Here is a 21,379-nt window from a genome sequence, read left to right on the forward strand (position 1 = left end):
CACTGGCCAGTGAGGTGAATAAGACTGAGTATCTCCTCATCATGGCACCTGTTAGTGGGTGGGATATATTAGGTAGCAGGTGAACATTTTGTCCTCAAAGTTGATGTTAGAAGCAGGAAAAATGGACAAGCGTAAGGATTTGAGCGAGTTTGACGAAGGGCCAAATTGTGATGTCTAGACCACTGGATCAGAGCATCTCCAAAACTGCAGCTCTTGTGGGGTGTTCCCGGTCTGCAGTGGTCAGTATCTATCAAAAGTGGTCCAAGGAAGGAACAGTGGTGAACCGGTGACAGGGTCATGGGCGGCCGAGGCTCATTGATGCACGTGGGGAGTGAAGGCTGGCCCGTGTGATCCGATCCAACAGACGAGCTACTGTTGATCAAACTGCTGAAGAAGTTAATGCTGGTTCTGATAGAAAGGGGTCAGAATACACAGTGCAGGACGGGTCAGGGCTGTTTTGGCAGCAAAAGGAGGACCAACACAATATTAGGTCATAATGTTATGCCTGATCGGTGTATGTTATATTTACATAGGGCTTTTCTCATCCTCAAGGTCGCTTTATTAAGCATTTACATTTATATTCACAGCATCTGAGGATTTGGTTACCTGACAACGTACAAAAGAGCTTTTAAAATTAAATGAAAGGAGAAAAAGGCGAACAGGAATCTGAATCAACAGATGAATAAATTACATGTGACAAATGAAAATAAATCTGTAAAGGAAAACAGTTACGGTAAAAAGTGGAAAATAAATGAAGTAATGGTCGAAAAAGGGCACAGGTTTAAAATATATTTAAAAAAATTAATTAATTAATTAAAATGAATAAATAAATGTAAAATTAGATATAAAAAATCTGAAATATAAAAAAAGAATTGAATATGAATTGAGTAGAATTAAAGAGTTTAAAGCTTTTCGATTTTAAAGAAGTGAAATTCAAAATTTAAAAGTAACAAAAAAAATTTCTGTCCTGATGGAAATGTAGCATCTGCCTTTTTTTGTTTAAGCTCTTTTAATTAATTCCAAAGTTGTGTAATGGGTTTAGTACTGAAAACAAACAAAAAGAAATTTAAAATAAATATCAGTTTGAAAATTAAAAAAAAAAAAAGTATGAATAGAAAATAAAAAATTATAATCAAGTACATTTAAAAAATAAAATTAAATTAAATAATAAATATTTTTTGTCATCTGATTGAATGAAACTGGTTTTCTACTGGTCTGAAGGACGACGTGGTCCCAGTGCTGGTTTGTGGTTCCTGCTTCAGGTGTCTTTATAAAGAGGATTTTTTGGTGCTTTGATGCTGTGGAGGTTCTTTCATCGTATCACGGGTTCCTTTCCCCTTCACTCGCTCCCTGAATTGAACCGGAGACAGGAGCGTTATCTCATCAGCGGCGCTTTCAGAATCGATCGTGTCGATCCGAGCCGCGTGAATACATCAGACGTGGTATCCATCATCCAGACAGCATGAGGCAGATCTGATATGGAGGGATGTTTGTATAAGCTCTGAACTAAATGAAGCGAGTATGGCACCTTAATCATGTCTTTTTTCTTTCTCTCCACTTCCTGTTTCTTCTCCCTGCAGCACGCTGACCATCTCCAGCATCAGTCAGGAGGATGAAGCAATATATCAGTGTATAGCGGAGAACAGCGCCGGCTCGTCTCAGGCTAGCGCCCGTCTCACGGTCCTGTGGGCCGATGGGTTACCGGGCATCCCGAGTGACGTCCGCGCCGACGCCCTCTCGCCTACCTCCATACAGGTGTCGTGGAACGAGCCGGCTCAGAACACGCAGGACATCATCGGCTACGTGCTGCACATCCGCAAGACTGCAGGTACGAAGCCAGCAAAATGAATCACACTGTTTATTATGGCTTTTAGAACGTAGTGCTACTGTGTTACCACAATGGTTGCTATGGTGTTGATAGGTGATGGTTTCTATGGTGACTCTTGTATTCCATGTTGTTGCTAGGGTCTTGCTAGGTGGTTGCTTTTACGGTTGCTAGATGGTTACTGTGGTATTTCATGTGATTTCTGTTGTGTTGCTAAATAGTTGCCATGGTGTTCAAGGTGGTTACTAGTGATATTGCTATGGTATTCCAGGTAGTTAGAATGCTGGTAGATGGTTGCTATGATATGTCAGGTGGTGGCTCAGTGGTTGCTTAGTGGTTGCTAGGTGGTTGCTATGGTTTTCCAGGTGGTTGTAAGGGTGTTGCTGGGTGATTACTAGGATGATGGTAGGTGGTTGCTATGCTTTTCCAGGTGCTTGCTAAGTGGTTTGATATAGTTTTTCAGATAGTTGCTAGGGTGTTGCTGGGTGGTTGCTAGGGTGCGGGTAGGTGATTGCTGTGGTATTTCAGGTTGTTGCTAGGTGATTGATCAGGTGCTGGTAGATAGTTGATATGATATTCCAAGTGGTTCCTAGGATGTCACTAGGTGGTTGCTGTGTTATACAGGTAATTCCTAGAGTGTACTTGGTGGTTGCTATGGTATTCCAGGAGGTTGTTATGGTGTTGGTAGGTGGTTGCTATGGTATCCCTTCTGGTCTTCAACTGTTTTTGTGAAGAATATCCTACAACAGAGTACTTTCAGACTAGACCATTTTAGGAAGCTAAGAACACTTAACTATACAAACAAACCCTTTTCAAAGAGAGAGAGAGTGACAGAGAGAGTGTGTGTGTGTGTGTGTGTGTGTGAGAGAGAGAGAGAGAGAGAGAGAGATGGAGAGAGAAAGAGAGAGAGAGAGATCAGTATGATGCTTGCTTTACCATTAATTGATGCTAGCTCTGCTCTGAGGCTTGTGGATGAACTCAGTCCTGCCGAGTTTCCTAGAAAATAAAGGCATCTAAGTGGGAATATTTACATTCAGATCCACCGTCAGTGTCCTTCTTAAAGATTTCTCACCCTGGATTATGCCTCGGGTCAGTCCCTGAAAGAGACAAAGAAAAAAAAGAAAGAAAGATGAAGACTTGTCAAACCGCAGAACATCTGGAAGAGCCTTAACATGAATTCGTCAAGGAGCTGTAATGCATCTTTTATGAACTTGTAATGAAGAACACATCAGGAGAATGGAAAAGCGTACGGCTTCAATTTTTCACCGCCGCTGTTTTGTGCAGCGCCGTAAATTACTCCCACGCTGACGGTCACTAAACCGCTCCTGACCATTTATTAGCAGCTCGTGTAGCAAATAACGCTGCTATAAACATCGGGGGAAAAAATACGATTAGTGCTGCGGTCACGCCAGAGGAAAGAGCTCAGGGTTTCTTTTTAGATTATTTTATAGAAATTTATACCACAGCTTTGTTGGATTCTGTAATCTGATTGGTCAGTGTTGTTTTTGTAAAGGACTCCCGGCTGTCACATGATCGACAGGCTTATATTAATGTTAGAAAACCTTACTGTTTCTATAGCAACAGCTCCTACATAGAGAACTGGCCGACAAAGAAAGCTTCGGAAACTTTTGTTTATTGTTTATTGATATCTTATTAATGTAACATCCTTGGTAAAGGACGTGTTTGGTCAATGTTCCGAAAAGTCCGAATGTTTTGGAACACTAGCTGTATGTCGTTACTATGGCAACCAGTAAGTCAAGTTGTCTTTATTTGTCACATATACATTAATGCACAGTGAAATTCCTTCTTCACATATACCATCCTTGGAGGGTTGGGGTCAGAGTGCAGGGTCAGCCATGATGCAGAGCCCCTAGAGCAGGGTGAATTGGGGGCCTTGCTCAAGGGCCCAACAGTGGTAGCTTAGCAGTGCTAGGGCTTGATCCCTGATCTTCCGGTCATTGACCCCGAGCCTTAACCACTTAAGCTACCACTTCCCAGTAATAGGATAGGAACTCCTAATGACAATTTCGTAGTACAGAGACTGGAAACTCACTGTATGTGTGATATATTTAATTATATAAAGTTAAACGTTTATTTGCTGTCATTCTCAGACCCGATAGAAATGGAATATCAGGAGGCGGTCAGTAAAGTCACCCTCCAGCAAGTGGTCACTGACCTCGAACCATCCACCAGCTACAGCTTCTACGTGAAGGCCTACACCTCACGTGGCGCGAGCAAAGCCTCCGTCACAGCCCAGGAGAGCACACTCGGAGAAGGTATAACATGCACACACACACACACACACAAAAACACACACACACACACACAAAAACACACACACACACACACACACGTTTTTATTGAGCATCAGACAAAACACTAGCACAGATAAATAAAGAGGAATTTTTTGTCCTAGAAAAGAAACAGAACATCATTCCAATTTCCAGAAATTAATTTCCTTGTTTTCTTGAATTCATTTGTTTCCCGTGACGAGTGTACAACACGTGTGACACAAGACACGAGTTAAAGAAAATGAAAAAGATATTTGATTGTACCTCCTCGAGTACACAGCATTAATTTCACTCTGGCTTTAATAAGATTCTGTAAACACATGGGTGTAAAATTAGGGTCTCTCTCACACACACACACACACACACACACATATACACTTGATGTTTTATTGCACAAGTGGAGCCATTAAATAAATAGCAGCTTATTTTATGACTTGTTAATTATGTTGCTGGAAGCTGCAGGGGCTGAGTTCAGCAGTGTGCCGCACAGCACAGAGAAAACACATCCTTCCTTCTGGGTGTTTATTTCATTTATTCATAAAATGATTTAAAATGTAATTTATTTAATAAACTAGTATATTATAAAGCTAGAATATTGAAAGTAATGTAAAAATAAAACGTGTAAAATATAAAATGCAAATAAAATATGTGAAAAATATAAAATGTAAAGAATATGTAAAATGTAAAATATAAAAAATGTGTAAAATATAAAATAAAAACAAATATGTAAAATATAAAATGTAAGAAAAAAATATGTAAAATACAAAATGTAAAATAATATGTAAAAAATAAAATGTAAAATATATGAAAAATATAAAATGTTGAAATTTATGTGAAATATAAAATGTAAAAAAAAATGTACAATATAAAATATAAAATGTGAAAAAGATAAAATGTAAAAATAAATATGTAAATTATAAAATGTAAAAAAAGTGTAAAATATAAAAAATATATAAAATATACAATTTAAAATGTACAAAATATGTGTAAAATATAAAATGTAAAAAATATGTAAATTATGAAATGTAAAAAAAATGTAAAATATAACATGAAAATGTGAAAAAGATTAAATAAAAAAATGTATGTAAAATTTTAAATGTAAAAAATTTTAAGTATAAAATGTAAAATATATAAAAAATATGAAATATAAAAAATATGTAAAATATAAAAAAATATATGTCACGTATAAAATGTAAAAGAAAATGTGAAAGATACACAATGTAAAAATATGTAAATTATGAATTGTAAAAAATATGTAAAATAAAATATTTTAAAAACAAATTAATGAAAAAAAAATGTAATTCATAATTCGCTTAAGAAAGTGTCATGTGTGCTGAAAAAGTGACATTTCATCAAAGCTGTATTTTGAATGTATTTGTAATGTTAAGAGAATCTCCATGTTGTTTGTAGGATAAAGTTTAATCTCATTGTACTCTACTAAAGTCAACACTCTGTGTATTCTCTTTATCCAACTCGTTGATAAGGTGTGTTATAATTCCTTTATAAATTCTTCCTTCCCCTGATATCGCACCCTTTCCCACAGTTCCCGCTCCTCCGTATCTGCACACTAAGATGGTGGAGTCCAGCGTGGTGCAGGCCGTCTGGGAGCCGTCCACTAAAATGGGTCAGCACGACGGCTTCAGGCTTTATTACCGAAAAGCCCACGAGCCGCACTACACAGGGCCCGTCACCTTCAACCGCAACGTCACACACTACAACATCTCTCTGATGGGTGAGGCGTTAATGAGATCAAACACACACACACACACATATATACACAAACACACACACACAGACACATACACACACACATGTACACACACACATACACACACCATAATGTAGTCATTCTCCTGCTACTCAGATCTTTATTATAATATTTAATTCTTTCTCTCCCTCTCTCTCTCTTTCTCTCTCTGTAGATCCCTCAGCTGTGTATGAGATCAAGGTTCTTGCGTTTAATCAGTATGGAGATGGAAATGCAACTCTGCGCTTTGTATCTCTAAAGGAGGCGGTGGAAAAGTCAGGTAAGCTGTAACTGACACACACACACACACACACACACAAGTTCTAACGTCACTGGAGTATTTAATCACATAAACAATTGTTGTATCTCCACAAAGTTTACAGAGACAGGACATTTTAGTCCTTCAACTGCTGATTATGTGTGTGTGTGTGTGTGTTTGTGTGTGTTTGTGTGTGTTTGTGTGTGTGTGCAGTCTCAAATACTCCATGCAACTGTATCAAGGAAGAGAATAAAGGTTCTGCTACCGGCATCATCATCGGCATCCACATCGGAGTCACATGCATTATCTTCTGTGTCCTGTTTCTCATGTTCAGCTACCGGGGAAGGTACACACACACACACAAACAAACGGACACACATGCACACACACACACACCCACAAACATATACACACACACACAGACACATATACATGCACATACACACGCATGTACAAAAACACACACACATACACACACACACACAGTAGAACAGTTGAAAGTTGCTCACTTCAGCGTGAGATGTAAAGGTTAATGGTCAAACATATGAGCTCATTGTTGCTAAGCAACTGGGAAACATGAATTCTTTCCCACACTGGAGAATGTGAAGCTAACCATTAGCCAGCCTGATAGATAGCAGTGTAGCGTTACAGTATTAGCGGATTTGAAACTGTCGTCTGGCCAGTGAAGTGTAACTAACTAGCATGAGCAGTGTAAAGGCAGATTAGCATTAAACGCAAGACAAACGTCAGGAACATGTCAACATTTTCAGCAGATATGTAAAGAAAAACATTCAAGCAGTCTTATATATGAAAAATAAAAAAATTAAAATCTTTTTAACGAGCACTGTTTACTTTGTCTGTAAAAAAACAAACAATGTAAATACACAGGACGATCGGAAATGAGTCAAAATGACTGACAACGTCAACATTTACCTCAGAAATGTGAATAAAAATGCAGTATGATGAATCTGAAAGCAAAAAACAGGCAATTCATTTGAAAAAATCGGGTTAATTCGTTTGAAAATATCTCATGTGTAAGTGTATATATCGAGCTAGCTATGTTAGCTAGCATCTGGTTGTTTGTTTAGTCTGAAAACATGTAACAGAAAAGCACAGGAAAGACGGGAATGAGTCAAAATCACTGGGAACATCAACATTTTCCTCAAAAATGTTCAAAAAAATGTAGTACAACTAAAAAATGAATAAATAAATGCTATATATGTGTCTGTTATATGTGTCTTCTCTCTCTCTCTCTCTCTCTCTCTCTCTTTGTCTATTTCTTTCTTTCTTTCTTTTTCTCTTTCACTCTCTCTTTCTCTTTTTCTTTCTCTCCCTCTCTCCCCCCCTTTCTCTTTAACTCTCTTCTCTTTCTTTTTTCTTTCTCTCCCCCTCTCTCTTTCTCTTCAACTCCTTTTCTCTTTTTTTTTCTCTCTCTCCTTCTCTCTCTCTCTCTCTCTCTTTTTCTTTCTCTCTCCCTCCCTCCCTCCCTCCGCAGGTTAATGGTGTGTAAGACGGCTCAGGCTGCTCCTCAGGTGGGACGAGACGCAACGGTTCCTGCAGCATCTGTGGTTCTGGAACCTTCCTCGTCTTCACAGGGAGCTCTGCCTCTCAACGGCCTGCACACGTCCAGCATGGACAGTAATGGCGTGAACTGCATCGGCGTCTCGAGCGAGAGGGAAAGACTCGTCTCGGGTCCGACCGACGCCACACACATGGTGAGAGACAGACGCTCTTCATTTTATGAATGCTACGAGACTCCATCTTTGTAGCAGTGTTTAACAGGGATCGCTTTAGATAGCAGAGTTAGCATTTAGCACTGAGTGGTACAAAAACAAACCTGTAAAAAAAGAAAATAGTTTTACCTCATCAACAGAACTCAACACTTGTGTATTTTTGTGTTTGAGTCGTGTTATGGACTTTTTATCAGTGCATTCTTAGTAGTGTTTTGTTTAGACAAGTAAGGGACCGTCATCAAATGCACAAAATTATTCAAAAAAAGAAAGTATTTTAAGATGTCATTTTTAATCTGCAAAAATGTTTGTAAAGTCACTCAAAAAACACTTATTTAATATATATAAAAAATACAAAAATAAAGCATATTTATGTTGTATATATGTATATTTTAAACAAACATTTCCCTATTGAAAACATTAACATTTATTGCTTTATAATGTTCATTTATACATTGAACGAATTCCTGTTACTATGGAAACAATTCAATTTTGTGAATTCTAAAAATTTACCATTGCTGCAGTATAATCAGAAATATTTTTTTAATAAAATTTTATAATAAAAATTTATTTTAATTTTAACCTTAAAGTCTAGATGTACTATATGCAGGGCAGCATGGTGGCTTAGTGGTTAGCACTGTGTCCTGGGTTCGAATCCCGGGTTTGAACAGGCAGGGGCCTTTCTGTGTGGAGTTTGCATGTTCTCCCCGTGCCTGTGTGGGTTTACTCCGGGTACGCCAGTTTCCTCCCACAGTCCAAAAACATGTACATCAGGTTGATTGGTCATTCTAAATTGCCCATAGGAGTGAGTGGGTGTGTGTGTGGTTGTCTGTCTATATGTGTGGCCCTGTGATGGACTGGTGACCTGTCCAGGGTGTACCCCTGCCTTTCACCCAATGTGTGCTGGGATAGACTCCAGCCGATCCCTGTGACTCTAATTAGGAATAAAGCGGGTATAGAAATGAATCGATGTACTAAATATAATAAAGGTAGAAATTAAAGTTAGAAAGCCCTTGTTTCATTTTTTTGAAATGCACTGAGCTAACCCTCACCTTCTTATTGACTTTTTTTTCCAGATGGAAAACTTGCTAGTTTCCTGTTCGCTAAATGAAACTCAGATGTCCACGCTTCCTCTGGATCATGACTTCAGCCTGATGGAGGAACACCAGGTACCTTATCGCTCTGATGTCCAGGTGGATGAAGGATAAACGAGGGATGGTGCCGTAAAAAAAATAAAATAAATAAATCCTCTCAGTAATTTCCTCTCCCTCTCAGGTCAACCGAAAACTTTCCTATTTTCTGTTTTTTATTTTATTTTTATTTTTATTTTTTTTGCATAGAGTTTATTAGTTGAATACACACATTTACAGGGAATTCGCTGGACTCTATAACTGGAAGAACGTTTTTTTTTTTTTAAAAAAAAAGGCGTAATTCTGCCACGGACTGATTTCATCATTGGAAAGGGGAATAAAGTGAGATTTTTGTTTTGTTTTGTTTTGTTTTGTTTGTTCCAGCAGTGCAAAGACATTTATTTTTGTTTTATTTGTGAAGAGAAGAGTCCTGTTGCCTGCTCTCAACCTGCCAATGATTTCACAACCCCATCCAGCGAAGACTTCAGCCTTTTCTCCAGGGATTTTGAAAAACTCTTCCTATTATCTCAGGATGTTTTTTCTTCCACGATATCAATATATTTTTCTTTAAACGGCCTCCGGGTTTTGAATCATGGCGGCTCCCTCCCCGAATCCTGGGGTTTACAACAGGAACCTACCTCAGCCGGAATGAATGTGTTGTAGGAAGCATTATTTTTGTTGTTGTTGTTTTTTTGGGGTTTTTTTCTCTCTCACATTTCTGCATCGTTTTCGGTTTCTTTAACGTGTGTTAACGAGCGTTCGGTCAGAAAACATGAAGAACGGGTGCTACCCTACCTCAAACACCTAGAACCGCCGTTCGTCTGATCTCGTTTAAGGGAAAACGAGGAAAAAAAATCTCCAACATATAGCACTTCCAAACGTCGAAGTCAATGTTCTACCTCAAGATAACAACGCTGTTGTTGTCGTTGTGCTTTGTTTTTCATAATGAAACGTATCTTTTTTTATTTTTACCGCCTGGTTTTACTTCCCTTCCTTCTTGCTTTCTTTTGTGTGTGTGTGTGTGTGTGTGTTTACCTCAGTTTCACGGATGCCATCCTTATAAATTGTATTCCTTTTCCATGTTTTCTAGTGTTTTTATGTATGTTTTTTGGTATTTTTTTACACGTACAGTTTAGTCGAATCTAAAGGCTGTTAGAGATGCATTGCACTTCTACTAATAATTTCAGGATCAATTTTTATTCCATTCTGCGTGTTACGAAGATACTGATACTGTATATCAGCCACGAACACTGTATGTATGTGTGTGTGTGTGTGTGTGTGTGTGTGTGTGTGTGTGTGTGTACAACCCTCCGTCTGTATGGTGGACGTCCGTTATCGTATTGTCTGATGATGAGAATATCGGGGAACCCACAGTAATATAGGTGTAGATTTATAGCTAGGGAAGTCAAGCACAGATTTATCACAGCGGGAATCCAGACCTGGTTGAAACGGCAGGATGTCGCTAATATGGTTTTGATCCGGCGCACGCCGTTCGTCAACATCACCATGTGATCATTTCATCAGGAATAAATAAATCCATTCAGCCTGACCTGTAAAATCAGACTGGAAGGGCGTGACCTGTCCATCAGCTGCCAAGTAATGCAAAGCTCCTCCCCCAAAAACCATAGCAGAGAATGAATAGCGCTACATCACACACACACACACACTTATATACATATATATAAACACTCACACACACATATGCTCATATATAAACACACACACTAAAACATGTGCCCATCTGTGCATCTTGAAGAAACGGACATCCTAAGGATGTGTTCATACTTTTAGCCTTAATTCGAATCTTATTTATATTTAACGTTCACGTTACAGCGAAACGAAACCGTTCCTCAGCAACTCACAAAATACAAACGTACACGTTTAGCGAGGATTAGCATTTCTGAACATTTCCGAAAATTTTCCAAACAACGTTTATGGTGTAGATTTTATCAAACACTCAAAATGTTTGGTTTTTGTTGAGGGGTTTTAACCGGTGTTTAGAATACCAAAATTATTTTACTAAGAAAAGAAGAGAAAGAGGTATGTGTTGGGGGTCTGGGAAAACCCTTTATGGAGAAGTTTGGAATATTTGGAATGCCAAAAGTGACAAAAATCGATTTTTTGACCAAAATTTGACCAAAAAATAGTTTAAATGCTAATGATATAATGATATTGAAGCCTCTAACTACAATGTTTTCTTCTTTTTTTTGGCAGTGATTATAACACTTTATTAATAAACAGACTTGATACTTTTATATTCATTTAATTATCTATAAAAAAAAAAACCGTACACAGATTTTGTGGCACAATTTTGAAAAGCAGCCAAAAATCATGTTTTGACCAAAATTTTCAGCGAGTAGCACAGCTTCACACCTCAGCTTTAATAAAACAAATATATTTTACCAAAAAGACCGAAAGAAGTGTTTTTCGTTGGGATATTTTCAACACACACGGCTATTAAAACTGTAAAGGACACCGAAAACCTTCTTCGCTAGTCAGTCCTTTCCGCTAGTCAGTCCATGATCACAGAAATGGACACAAAATCAAGAATATTCTCCGCGACATTTCACAGATTTTCCGCAGATTTAATGCCGAGACTTGTTGTGCGACTCCATCAAACACGTGACGCTGTGATCATGGTGTTAGAGAGCTATGCTAAGTCTTTAAGTTGAGGAATGTCTGTAAATACAACCTAGCAGAAAACATAGTTGAAATTTCAGCATGTGAAGGGTTTTCCCAGGCCGCCACACACCCCATTTTAAACCCCTATGAAGTTAGTGTGTCCGGTTTGGATCATGGATCAGTGCTGTTAAAGCAGGATGGTGACCCCACCCGACCCTGCTCCGGGCTAAGCCGCCTGATTGGTCGCTGCTCCGTGACTTTATTCCTCATTTCCCCACTCTCGTTGCTTTGCTCTGGCTCCCTCTGGTTTTTCCAAGAAAAATAAATAAATAAAAAAATTAATCCAGGAACAAAAATTGCTGTTTGTCGCTGTGGTGTCACCGTTAGAGTTCACGCTTACGCCTGGACCCATCAGCATAGATGGAGTTACATTGGTCTAGAGAATCATGCGATGGTTTTTTGGATCGTTTCTACAAGCTAGTTACGTGCTAGTTGCTGTTTTCCTAGTCACAGACACTGTGGTGTGTTCTTCATCCCACATTTTAGCATTATTTCCTTTGCTTCTTAAGCCCTAACCAGGAATGTGTGGGTGGAGCTAATAATAATAATAATAATAATAATAATGATAATAATTAATTCTGGCCACTGATTGGTTGAATTTTGTTTTTTTTTATCATTATCAGAGGTGCCAACAGCTTCGGATTAGCTGCAAAATATACTTTTTTCACTCTGGTGATACAGGAAACACGTGAAAACACATGAATGGGAGCGAGGGCATGACGTGGTTAAACACTGACCCTAAATATGAGGAGGAAGAGCAGAGAGTGAGCGGGTGACGAGTGAGTGGGTACAACTGTGCTGTTTATGGTAATCGAATCAATACACTATTTTAAAACGTTTTAATTCCGTAAAGGAGAAAGAAGCACATGATAGACGAATCTGTTTCTTTTAGCATTTACTTCTGTTTAACTCTGACTTTATCGAGCCGATCTTTGACCTCTGAATTCTCGATGCCTAGTTTTAGTTTTGTGATTTAGCGTAAATTAGCGTAAGAGGGCCGCGGTGTCTGATTAGTCAGGATCGTCGCTATGTTTTGAAGTGAAATTCTTGTTTATTTCTTGTCATTAACGTTGGCACCACTGCAGTTTTGGATTCGTTTTTTATTTATTTATCCACTGCAAAGTATTGGCACCCTTTGCCACCACTTTACCTGAAGAAAACACGTTGTATCTCATACTGAACATTTCGCTTCGTCAGGAATATCAGACGTTGCGAAATTCTCGTAATATTTTACGTATCGTCCGGATCGCTGGTCTCGTTTCTGTGAATTCCAGAGAAATCGGAGGCAAGAGTACGGATAACGAGCCGGAATTTTGCGCTAGCGTCACAGACCGAGTATCTGGTGACCTATAGGAGTATCTATCTGTAGGAGTATCTATCCCCAGCTAGGGGTGAGAGATACCACAGACTGATCATATCACGATATATCATTTTTTAAAGGTATCATTAATTCAGTGCCAACAACATCCATAATAGCTTCAGCTTGAGGACCATTGCAGCTTCATCATACAATAAAATCTATTTTTATGAAGAAAAGGAGAAAAAAATAATAATAAAAAAAAGTTTTTAATGTCCAGGAATAATAAAGTGTGTGATGATTAAAATTTATAATTATTAAATTATAAAAACAGAATTATAACGTCATTATATCAGAATACCGATATCAGAACATCTATCTGTTTAAGGCGAGACAATACAGGGTTTTTTGAAAAAAATAAAATAAAAACAAAAAATGCTGATATTTTGACTTCTATTTATTCAGATCGTATTAAATATCCAGTCTTTTTGATGTCTGAATTTAGAATATAGATTTTGTAATATTTTTCGAAACAGGGATAAAAGTTTAAACCTCAAATTAACTGTGATGTTTTGTTTCAAATATGGAAAAAAACGGTGAAAAAATAAAGGAAATTAAAATGTACATCATAATGACACAGACATCTAGATGTGATTGTGCCGAGTGGGCGGAGCTTAAACCTCACTAAACCTCACCTACGCTAAATTTCATGTGGAAATATGGTAGTTCTGTGGAGTTTGGATATTTGTCTGTGTTGTTATTTCACAGTGTAATATTAGAGTGCAGTTATTATGGATGGATTATTTTTCTAGCTGTAGTGTCTCGCCTTAAAGAAACAGTCGACTCTGTAATCAGGACGCAACACTATGCCGGATTTCCGTCTCCGTAGTGGATCTACATATAAAATATCATGTCTGATAATCTACCTCATGCTCTCAGGTCCGTATCCGTGGGGAAGATTTTTGTGTTTTGGTTTGGTTTTCATTCTCTGTGTGGATGTCAGTGCAGGAGTTTTAGGATTTATCTGTGGTCTGACTCAAACAGCTCTCAGAGACGCCACGGTAATCGAAAAAAAACCCCGGCTTTTCTCAGACCTCTTTGCAGTCTAAAACCTCCTTTGTGGATATTAAAGTGTGAAAAAATACTCAAGGTGCTTTCACTCGTTCCACCAGCGTTTTTATATGTAACCTCTGGGAAGCAGCTGCTGTTAAGAGGCACTTACTTTTGTCTATAGTATGTAAAAAGTCTCTTAAGTGGCATCATATTCTTTATTTTTATTGTTACTCCTGAGTAAACAGGTTGCTCATTAGGCGTGAAGTGCTGAAAACAAACATGCTGCTGGTGAAATAAGTGAAAATCTTATTGTTGAGTGACTATGAGGACATTTACGACCGAATAGAAAATATTTCATCACTAATATTCTAAAATAAATTAAAAATGACGACAGGTCTGGTACAGTATGTGACGTTCACATGTACACTATGTGACTGCAGATGCCTGCAGCAACAAAAACAATCTAGGAGAAATTCATTAACTGCGATTGGTTGTCATGGTTACAGCGTGCACAATGCACAAATAGCATCTCTCCTATCCACGTTTTTTAGCTGGTACTACCTAGAGCTGGTTGTCATGGTTACAGCATACATTTGGCATGAATGACGTTTCTCCTTTCCATGTGTGTTAGCTGATAATAGCTAGGGCTGGTTGTCATGGTTACAGCGTTCACACCGCACGAATATCATCTCTCCTATCCACGATTTTTTGCTGGTACTAGCTAGGGCTAGTTGTCATGGTTACAGCGTACATTTGGCACAAATGGCGTTTTTCCTTTCCATGTTTGTTAGCTGATAATAGCTAGGGCTGGTTGTCATGGTTACAGCATACATTAGGCACAAATCATGTTTCTTCTTTCCATGTTTGTTAGCTGGTACTAGTTAGGGCTAGTTGTCATGGTTACAGTGTACATTAGGCACATACGGTGTTTCTCTTTCGTATGTTTGTTAGCCGATACAAACTGCGACTGGTTGTCGTGGTTACATTGTGCACGCTGCATGAATAGCATCTCTCCTTTCCACACTTGTTAGCTGGTACTAGTTAAGGCTGGTTGTCATGGTTACAGTCTCTTTTGTTGCATTAACCACATCTGTGGTGAGCGTGATAAAAATCCAAAACTTTATATTCTTGTGATTGTTTCTGTAAATGTTACAGTTTTCTATCTGGAATAAAAAGAAAAGAAAAAACGCATTTCGGTGCTGAAGGCTAAAACCGTAGAAGGATCCGTGATGTTGTGTTGAATTTATGAACGCTGTGTACGCTGAACCTCTCCAGAGAACCTTTCTGAATTCACAGACAGGTGACAAATTAAAGGAAAAAAACATCTTAATGTGTTAATGAGGCAATTACGCAAACTGAGCCATCAGAACATCTTAGCATCGAATCTCCAATTCCCTGAACCTGTACTGGAGCCACGAACACTGTTCTTCCTATCAGTCAGTGATAGTTAGAGCTGTGGATGTCTAACATGTCGCTCTGAAATCTACTATTGGATTGAGATTTGGTGTGGGTGAAGACCACAGCGTCCGATTTACACCAAAGCTCTCGAGAACTGTAAAAGGGGGCGGAGTCATCTTGGGAGAAAGGGCGGTCTTTGGAATAGAACTCAATGTACGTCGGAATGGATTTGTGGCAACTCTACTATCTAAGAATAAATAAATAAGAACGTAGAATGTTTTTTTCCTTTCATTTCTCACTCGTTTGCCTGACAGGGCCGGCTTTATGCCTTATTCAGATTTGCGTTTCTAATCCCGTGCCCCGTCGCTGATCTCCGATGCCAGTCTTTTGTTTCAGCTTCTCAGTGATCCTCTTTTCGGAGATTAACCAAGGCAGCAGGTGCCTTCTAATGCTCCTTTAGACAAACACAGAGCAGCTCAATGTTGTTTCGGAGATACTAAGCAGAGAAATCCAACGCCGTCTTTTTGGGGTTTTTTTGTACTCTTTCCTCGGTTTTATCTGTATAATCTCTAAAAAAACAAAAAGGGTATTAGTGTCCAGTCCCGATGGCCCTTTATCATCCTAAACAAACAGCTAACCCGCAATGAATGGCCCATTTATCGAAGGGTTTCTCGCTGCCCCTAAGATTCCCATCGGGAGGACGACTCGGAGACGACCCCATTAGCATGTAGCGGTGTCGGGTTAGCGGCGCCACCATGGCAACCCCGGCGCATTCGGATTCGTTCGGGTCTGCAAAGCAAACACGGTTTTGTGCGGGTCGCCGTCTGAGCGCCGTGAGCGCTGTCACTCAAAGGCGGGCTTTAAGACAGCGCTGGGACCGAACATGCGGATTATCCTCCTCACAGTTTGCTTATCACACTCCATTAATAACGATAGCTCGTGGAGATCGGTGCAGAAACTTCCAGAACTCGGTGGTTTACGTGTAGGCGCAAATCCACTGCTTACAAATACACTGACTTTGATCTGTTATTATTTTTTATTGTTTTTGTGTCATTTGAGCCAAAGACAGCACATTATTTATGGCATTTAAAAAAAAAATCAGTCATTTCAATTCCGTACCATCGTGTCCATCCGTTTCTGGTTCCAGTTTGCCCATGAGCATCGTCAAGATGACCGCCGGATGGACAAACTTTACTAGATGTTACTCAAGATAGCTAACAGTGTTAGATTTAGTGGTAAATGTGTTAAGTAATTCTCTCCACACACACACACACACACACAGGGCTATATAAGTATATAAGTATTTTTGCTATATCAGGTGCTGTGTAACTCCAGTGATCCAATCATCTACTGATTCTTTCTTCCTTCTGTTTCATGTCCATAAAGTCGTTACTTATCAGAAAAAGTCCACCAGATCTCTCGGCTCACCCGAACGTCCTCGTTCAACAAAATACACATTAAACCCAGATAAATTCCCCTCGTCCAATGAGTTTCTCATCCTCTGCTGTAGGCTTCCTTACAGAACCTTCACACGAGAAGCCTTCAGCTGTAGGGTCCATAGGGGCGGGTTCATGTCCTTAAGTCCTCCAGACATTTTATATGATGCTGAAATACTTCTTTGAGTCAGAAAGGATTTCTAGATTTTGTGTATTTATCTCTGTAAAGTTATTACTTATCTCTTGGAACTGTATATAGAGGCCGTGTCACTACTCAATCCGTGGCGGAAACACGATTTGTACTGATCATGTGCAGAAACACGGCTACTTCCTGTCTGAAGTATGACGATACGTCACTTTTGGGTATTTATAACACTGTTGTTATAACACTACTAATAATATAACGTTATAACGTGTTGTTGACACTACCCGATCCGTGCCGGAAATAGATCTTCACTAGTGATTCTCTTGATACTTTTTTGGTCAAATATATAAATTAAATTATATTGATTAAATTGTGTAATCGATTCATTTGGCACAAATTAAACAAATTAAATAAAATAAAACTTTAAATGAAAAAAATTACATTAAATATATTACATTTGCTAGACTCCAATTTGGCAATACAGATGTGTATATAAGTGCAAGTGTGTGTGTGTGTGTGTGTGTGTGTTTGTTTTACATTTAATATTTAATTATCTAAAGATATGTTCTACTTGTTCCAGCTTTCCACTTTAAAGAATGTCTGCTTTTAAGAAACACCCAAGATGCTCATTTATGCATTCAGTTTATTTATTCATAAATTAATTCAGACCTTCCGTCACCCCCCCCAAAGCGCAAAGTGTCGTAGAAAACGTTGGAGATGACAGGAAGTGGCAGCAATTTCAATGAGCAGTTTCCGCACATGCTCAGTATAAGTCGTGTTTCCGGTACGGATGGAGTAGTGACAGTAGGCCCGTCGGGGCGGGAATCACGCTGCCCTGCGCTCACTCTGTTAGCATGTGCACTGGTGGAGGAGCAGCAGGCAGGACGGTTAATCACCAGGTCGCGACTTTCACCTCAAATTGAAATAAAAATTCCTTTACAACGTCATGAGACAGTCACGTGTGAGAACTTTGAGGCTACAGATTCATGTCTTTATCGACGTTTTCCTGCCGGAACAAATCCACCGCCGCTGCTAAAGCTTCTCCTTCTCACCGGTCACTGCTGTCCGAGCGCTTGAGGTACAAATAAAACCATGTGTTATTTTGTCAGAAGAACAACATTGTGGCTTTAGTTTTGAGGTTCGCCATTTGTGAAAAACTTTTGCTGGCATCTCAGAAGAAACAACAAATATAGAAATTAACCCCAAAAATAAATTAATTAATTAAAAAAAAAATACAACCATTTAGTCATTTGGGATTTGAGAAAAATTCTCGAAATTGTGGCTTGGTGTCTTAGAAATAACACGAAAAGTTCTCTAGATTTCTTCAGAAGTTAGATATTAAATGAATAACAAATGAGCTCATTTACATAAACTCCGCCCCATATCCTGCACCTTTGTCTACAAATGACCCGCCCCAAAAAAGATAGCTTATTTACATAAACGCCGCCCCATATCCTGCACCTTTATCTACAAACGGCCCCAAAAAGAGATAGCTCATTTACATAAACTCCGCCCCATTTCCTGCACCTTTATCTACAAACGGCCCCAAAAAGAGATAGCTCATTTACATAAACTCCGCCCCATTTCCATGCACCTTTATCTACAAACGGCCCCAAAAAGAGATAGCTCAGTTACATAAACTCCGCCCCATATCCTGCACCTTTATCTACAAACGGCCCCAAAAAGAGATAGCTCATTTACATAAACTCCGCCCCATATCCTGCACCTTTATCTACAAACGGCCCCAAAAAGAGATAGCTCATTTACATAAACTCCGCCCCATTTCCTGCACCTTTATCTACAAACGGCCCCAAAAAGAGATAGCTCAGTTACATAAACGCCGCCCCAGATCCTGTACCTTTATCTACAAACAGCCCCAAAAAGAGATAGCTCATTTACATAAACTCCGCCCCAGATCCTGTACCTTTATCTACAAACGGCCCCCAAAAAACCTTAAAAAAATTATTTTTCTCATAAGAAAAAATAGACACGATTAAAAATTTTTTTTTTCAGGTGTTTTTCGAAGATTGCACAAATTTTTACACACACACACCTTTAATAAATCAGGGTTCTAGCTCTAGTATCTAGTCTGGAGGTCTGTCCTGTCTGAGGCTTGCAGTATTACCACACCAGTGTGTGTGTGTGTGTGTGTTTTGTACAGATGTGTGTGTGTCTCTCTCCACACTTTAGAGCCACTGTATCTGCTTCATTCTTTGCTATTGTTTAGCGAGCGCTCCGAGGTTTTGTGAAAGCTGTACCTGTATCTCTTTATTTTGTTTTCCCGCTCTGATGTCCTTCATGTTCATGTGTTTGTTTGGGAACGCCGCGGATCCGTTCCTCCGTGTTCTCTGTGTGTGATAAATAAAATCCGGAAGCTTCTCTCGGGCGTGGTGATCTCAGTTTCACGGCTACGTGTGCGTATGTGCTGTATGATAGACCTGAATAGACCATTTTTAGTGGTTTGTATTGTTTTAGGTTTCCATAAACAAGAAAAAAATACATAAACGATGATAATAAACTAGTTCTAGTAATAAAAACCTCTCTGTGTGTTTTACTGCTGTGTATTGATCACCTTGATCTCTCTCTCTCTCTGTCTCTCTGTCTGTCTATCTGTCTCTCTCTATTTGTCTCTCTGTTCCTCTTTCTCTCTGTCTGTCTGACTGTCTGTCTGTCTATCTTTTTTCTTTCTCTATCTTTCCATCTCTTTCTGTCTGTCTCTCTGCTTCTCTCTCTCTCCCTATCTGTCTGTCTCTCCGCTTCTCTCTCTCTCCCTATCTGTCTGTCTCTCCATCTCTCTTTCTTTCTGTCTGTCTCTCTCTCTCTCTCTCTCTTTCTGTCTGTCTCTATCTCCATCTCTGCTCTCTCCCTCTCTCTGTCTATCTTTCTGTCTGTCTGTCTGTCTGTCTGTCTCTCTCTCTCTCTCTCTCTCTCTCTCGCTGTCTGTTTCTCTCTATATCTCCATCTCTCTTTCTATCTGCCTCTCTCTCTCTCTCCCTCTCTCTCTCTCTGTGAGAATCCCAGGGTCCTGTTGCTTTATTTATTATCTGTGTGAAAGCTGTAAATCAGATAAAACAGGAGCTGTATTCCCCTACACACACACACACACACACACACACGAATACACACACATGCTGAAACCCCAGTGCCCTCTGGGTAATTTCTGGCCCTGAGGGAGCGCCGGGTCTCTGAGAGTCGAGCTGCTCAGAGGCCTCCTTCTCCTGACCTTCTGACTCTGACTCACTTTTTTCTTTATAGCTTCCAGATTTGCAAGCCGTAACTCCATCAACTCCTCCAAGGTGAGTCTGAGACGAGGGGAAAACAATGAGGTTTCACACACACACACACACACACACACACACCGGAGATAATCAGAACCATCTTGTCAGCTCCTGCTGCTTGGAAGGATGCATTTATACATGCGTGTGTATGAAAACATGTGTTTGTGTATATGTGTGTGTGTGTGTTGTATAACATATATGTGTGTGTGTGGGTGGGTGAAGGAATGTGATAAGAGCAAGCATCTGCTTTAGAAATGAGTATTCAATGAAGCCTGTGACCTTTAACTCTGGCAGAGAGGGAATGCCTTAATTACACACACACACACACACACACACGAAGAATGGACATGTGTGTGTCTGTGTGTGCATGAAGGAGAGAGAGAAAGAAACCATGAGAGAGAAGAAGATGATAAAGAAAATATGATTTAAAGTGGAGAGGAACACACTCATGAACTTTCTTAAAGAAACACATAAACGTGTGTGTGTGTGTGCGTGCGTGTGTGTGTGTGTGTGTGTGTGTGTGTGTGACCACAGTGTCATCAGATTAAACACTCTGACATATTGCAGATTTTGAAGACATGCTTGACTGATCCTTAAGTTTAGAGTTTGAAAGGATACAAAATATCTTATTACATCACAGTGCTGTTTTATTCCTCGCTTCTGACTGGTCAGAAAGTGTTGAGACAGTAACTCTACTGTCCAGCTACAGTTCATAGCTTTATATTAACGCACTTGCTCTATTTTTTTTTCTGTATTTGTTAACAGAATTTAATTGTAGATGAGGTAAAGTTTCACTGAGGAGACATTTATTTATTTATTTATTTATTTATTTATTTATTTATTTATTTATTTGACGTTTATGGAAGGAGTCTCCAGTGTTAGTGATTCATAGCAGTCAGAGAAACAGCTGTAATCTCTGTTTATAGCTGCTATGATCAAAGTGAGAACAGGAACTAACTTATTTCAGGGCTGTTCCACATCACTGTATGTAAATATAAATGGATAAACAGTGTGTTACGACCCAGTCTAGGGTTTGATCACACAGAGGGATTAGCTCAGGGTTTTATATATATATACATTCACTGATCAGGCTTTCTGACCACTGACA

General features: G+C 39.2%; 1 protein-coding gene across 1 annotated transcript in view; it reads left to right on the top strand.

The window, feature by feature from the left end:
- igdcc3 (immunoglobulin superfamily, DCC subclass, member 3) overlaps nt 1-19,510 on the top strand; it is a 73,024-nt gene extending 53,514 nt beyond the window's left edge. The window contains exons 8-14 of the mRNA XM_058381495.1: nt 1,581-1,828; nt 3,937-4,101; nt 5,660-5,848; nt 6,039-6,143; nt 6,336-6,468; nt 7,618-7,837; nt 8,929-19,510. Of these exons, the coding sequence (XP_058237478.1) occupies nt 1,581-1,828; nt 3,937-4,101; nt 5,660-5,848; nt 6,039-6,143; nt 6,336-6,468; nt 7,618-7,837; nt 8,929-9,060 (1,192 nt within the window). The 3' untranslated portion in view covers nt 9,061-19,510. The remainder of the gene's footprint in view (nt 1-1,580; nt 1,829-3,936; nt 4,102-5,659; nt 5,849-6,038; nt 6,144-6,335; nt 6,469-7,617; nt 7,838-8,928) is intronic.
- The last annotated feature ends 1,869 nt before the right edge of the window (nt 19,511-21,379 follow it).

The sequence above is a fragment of the Hemibagrus wyckioides genome, linkage group LG27 (assembly GCF_019097595.1).
Source record: "Hemibagrus wyckioides isolate EC202008001 linkage group LG27, SWU_Hwy_1.0, whole genome shotgun sequence".
NCBI lineage: Eukaryota > Metazoa > Chordata > Actinopteri > Siluriformes > Bagridae > Hemibagrus > Hemibagrus wyckioides.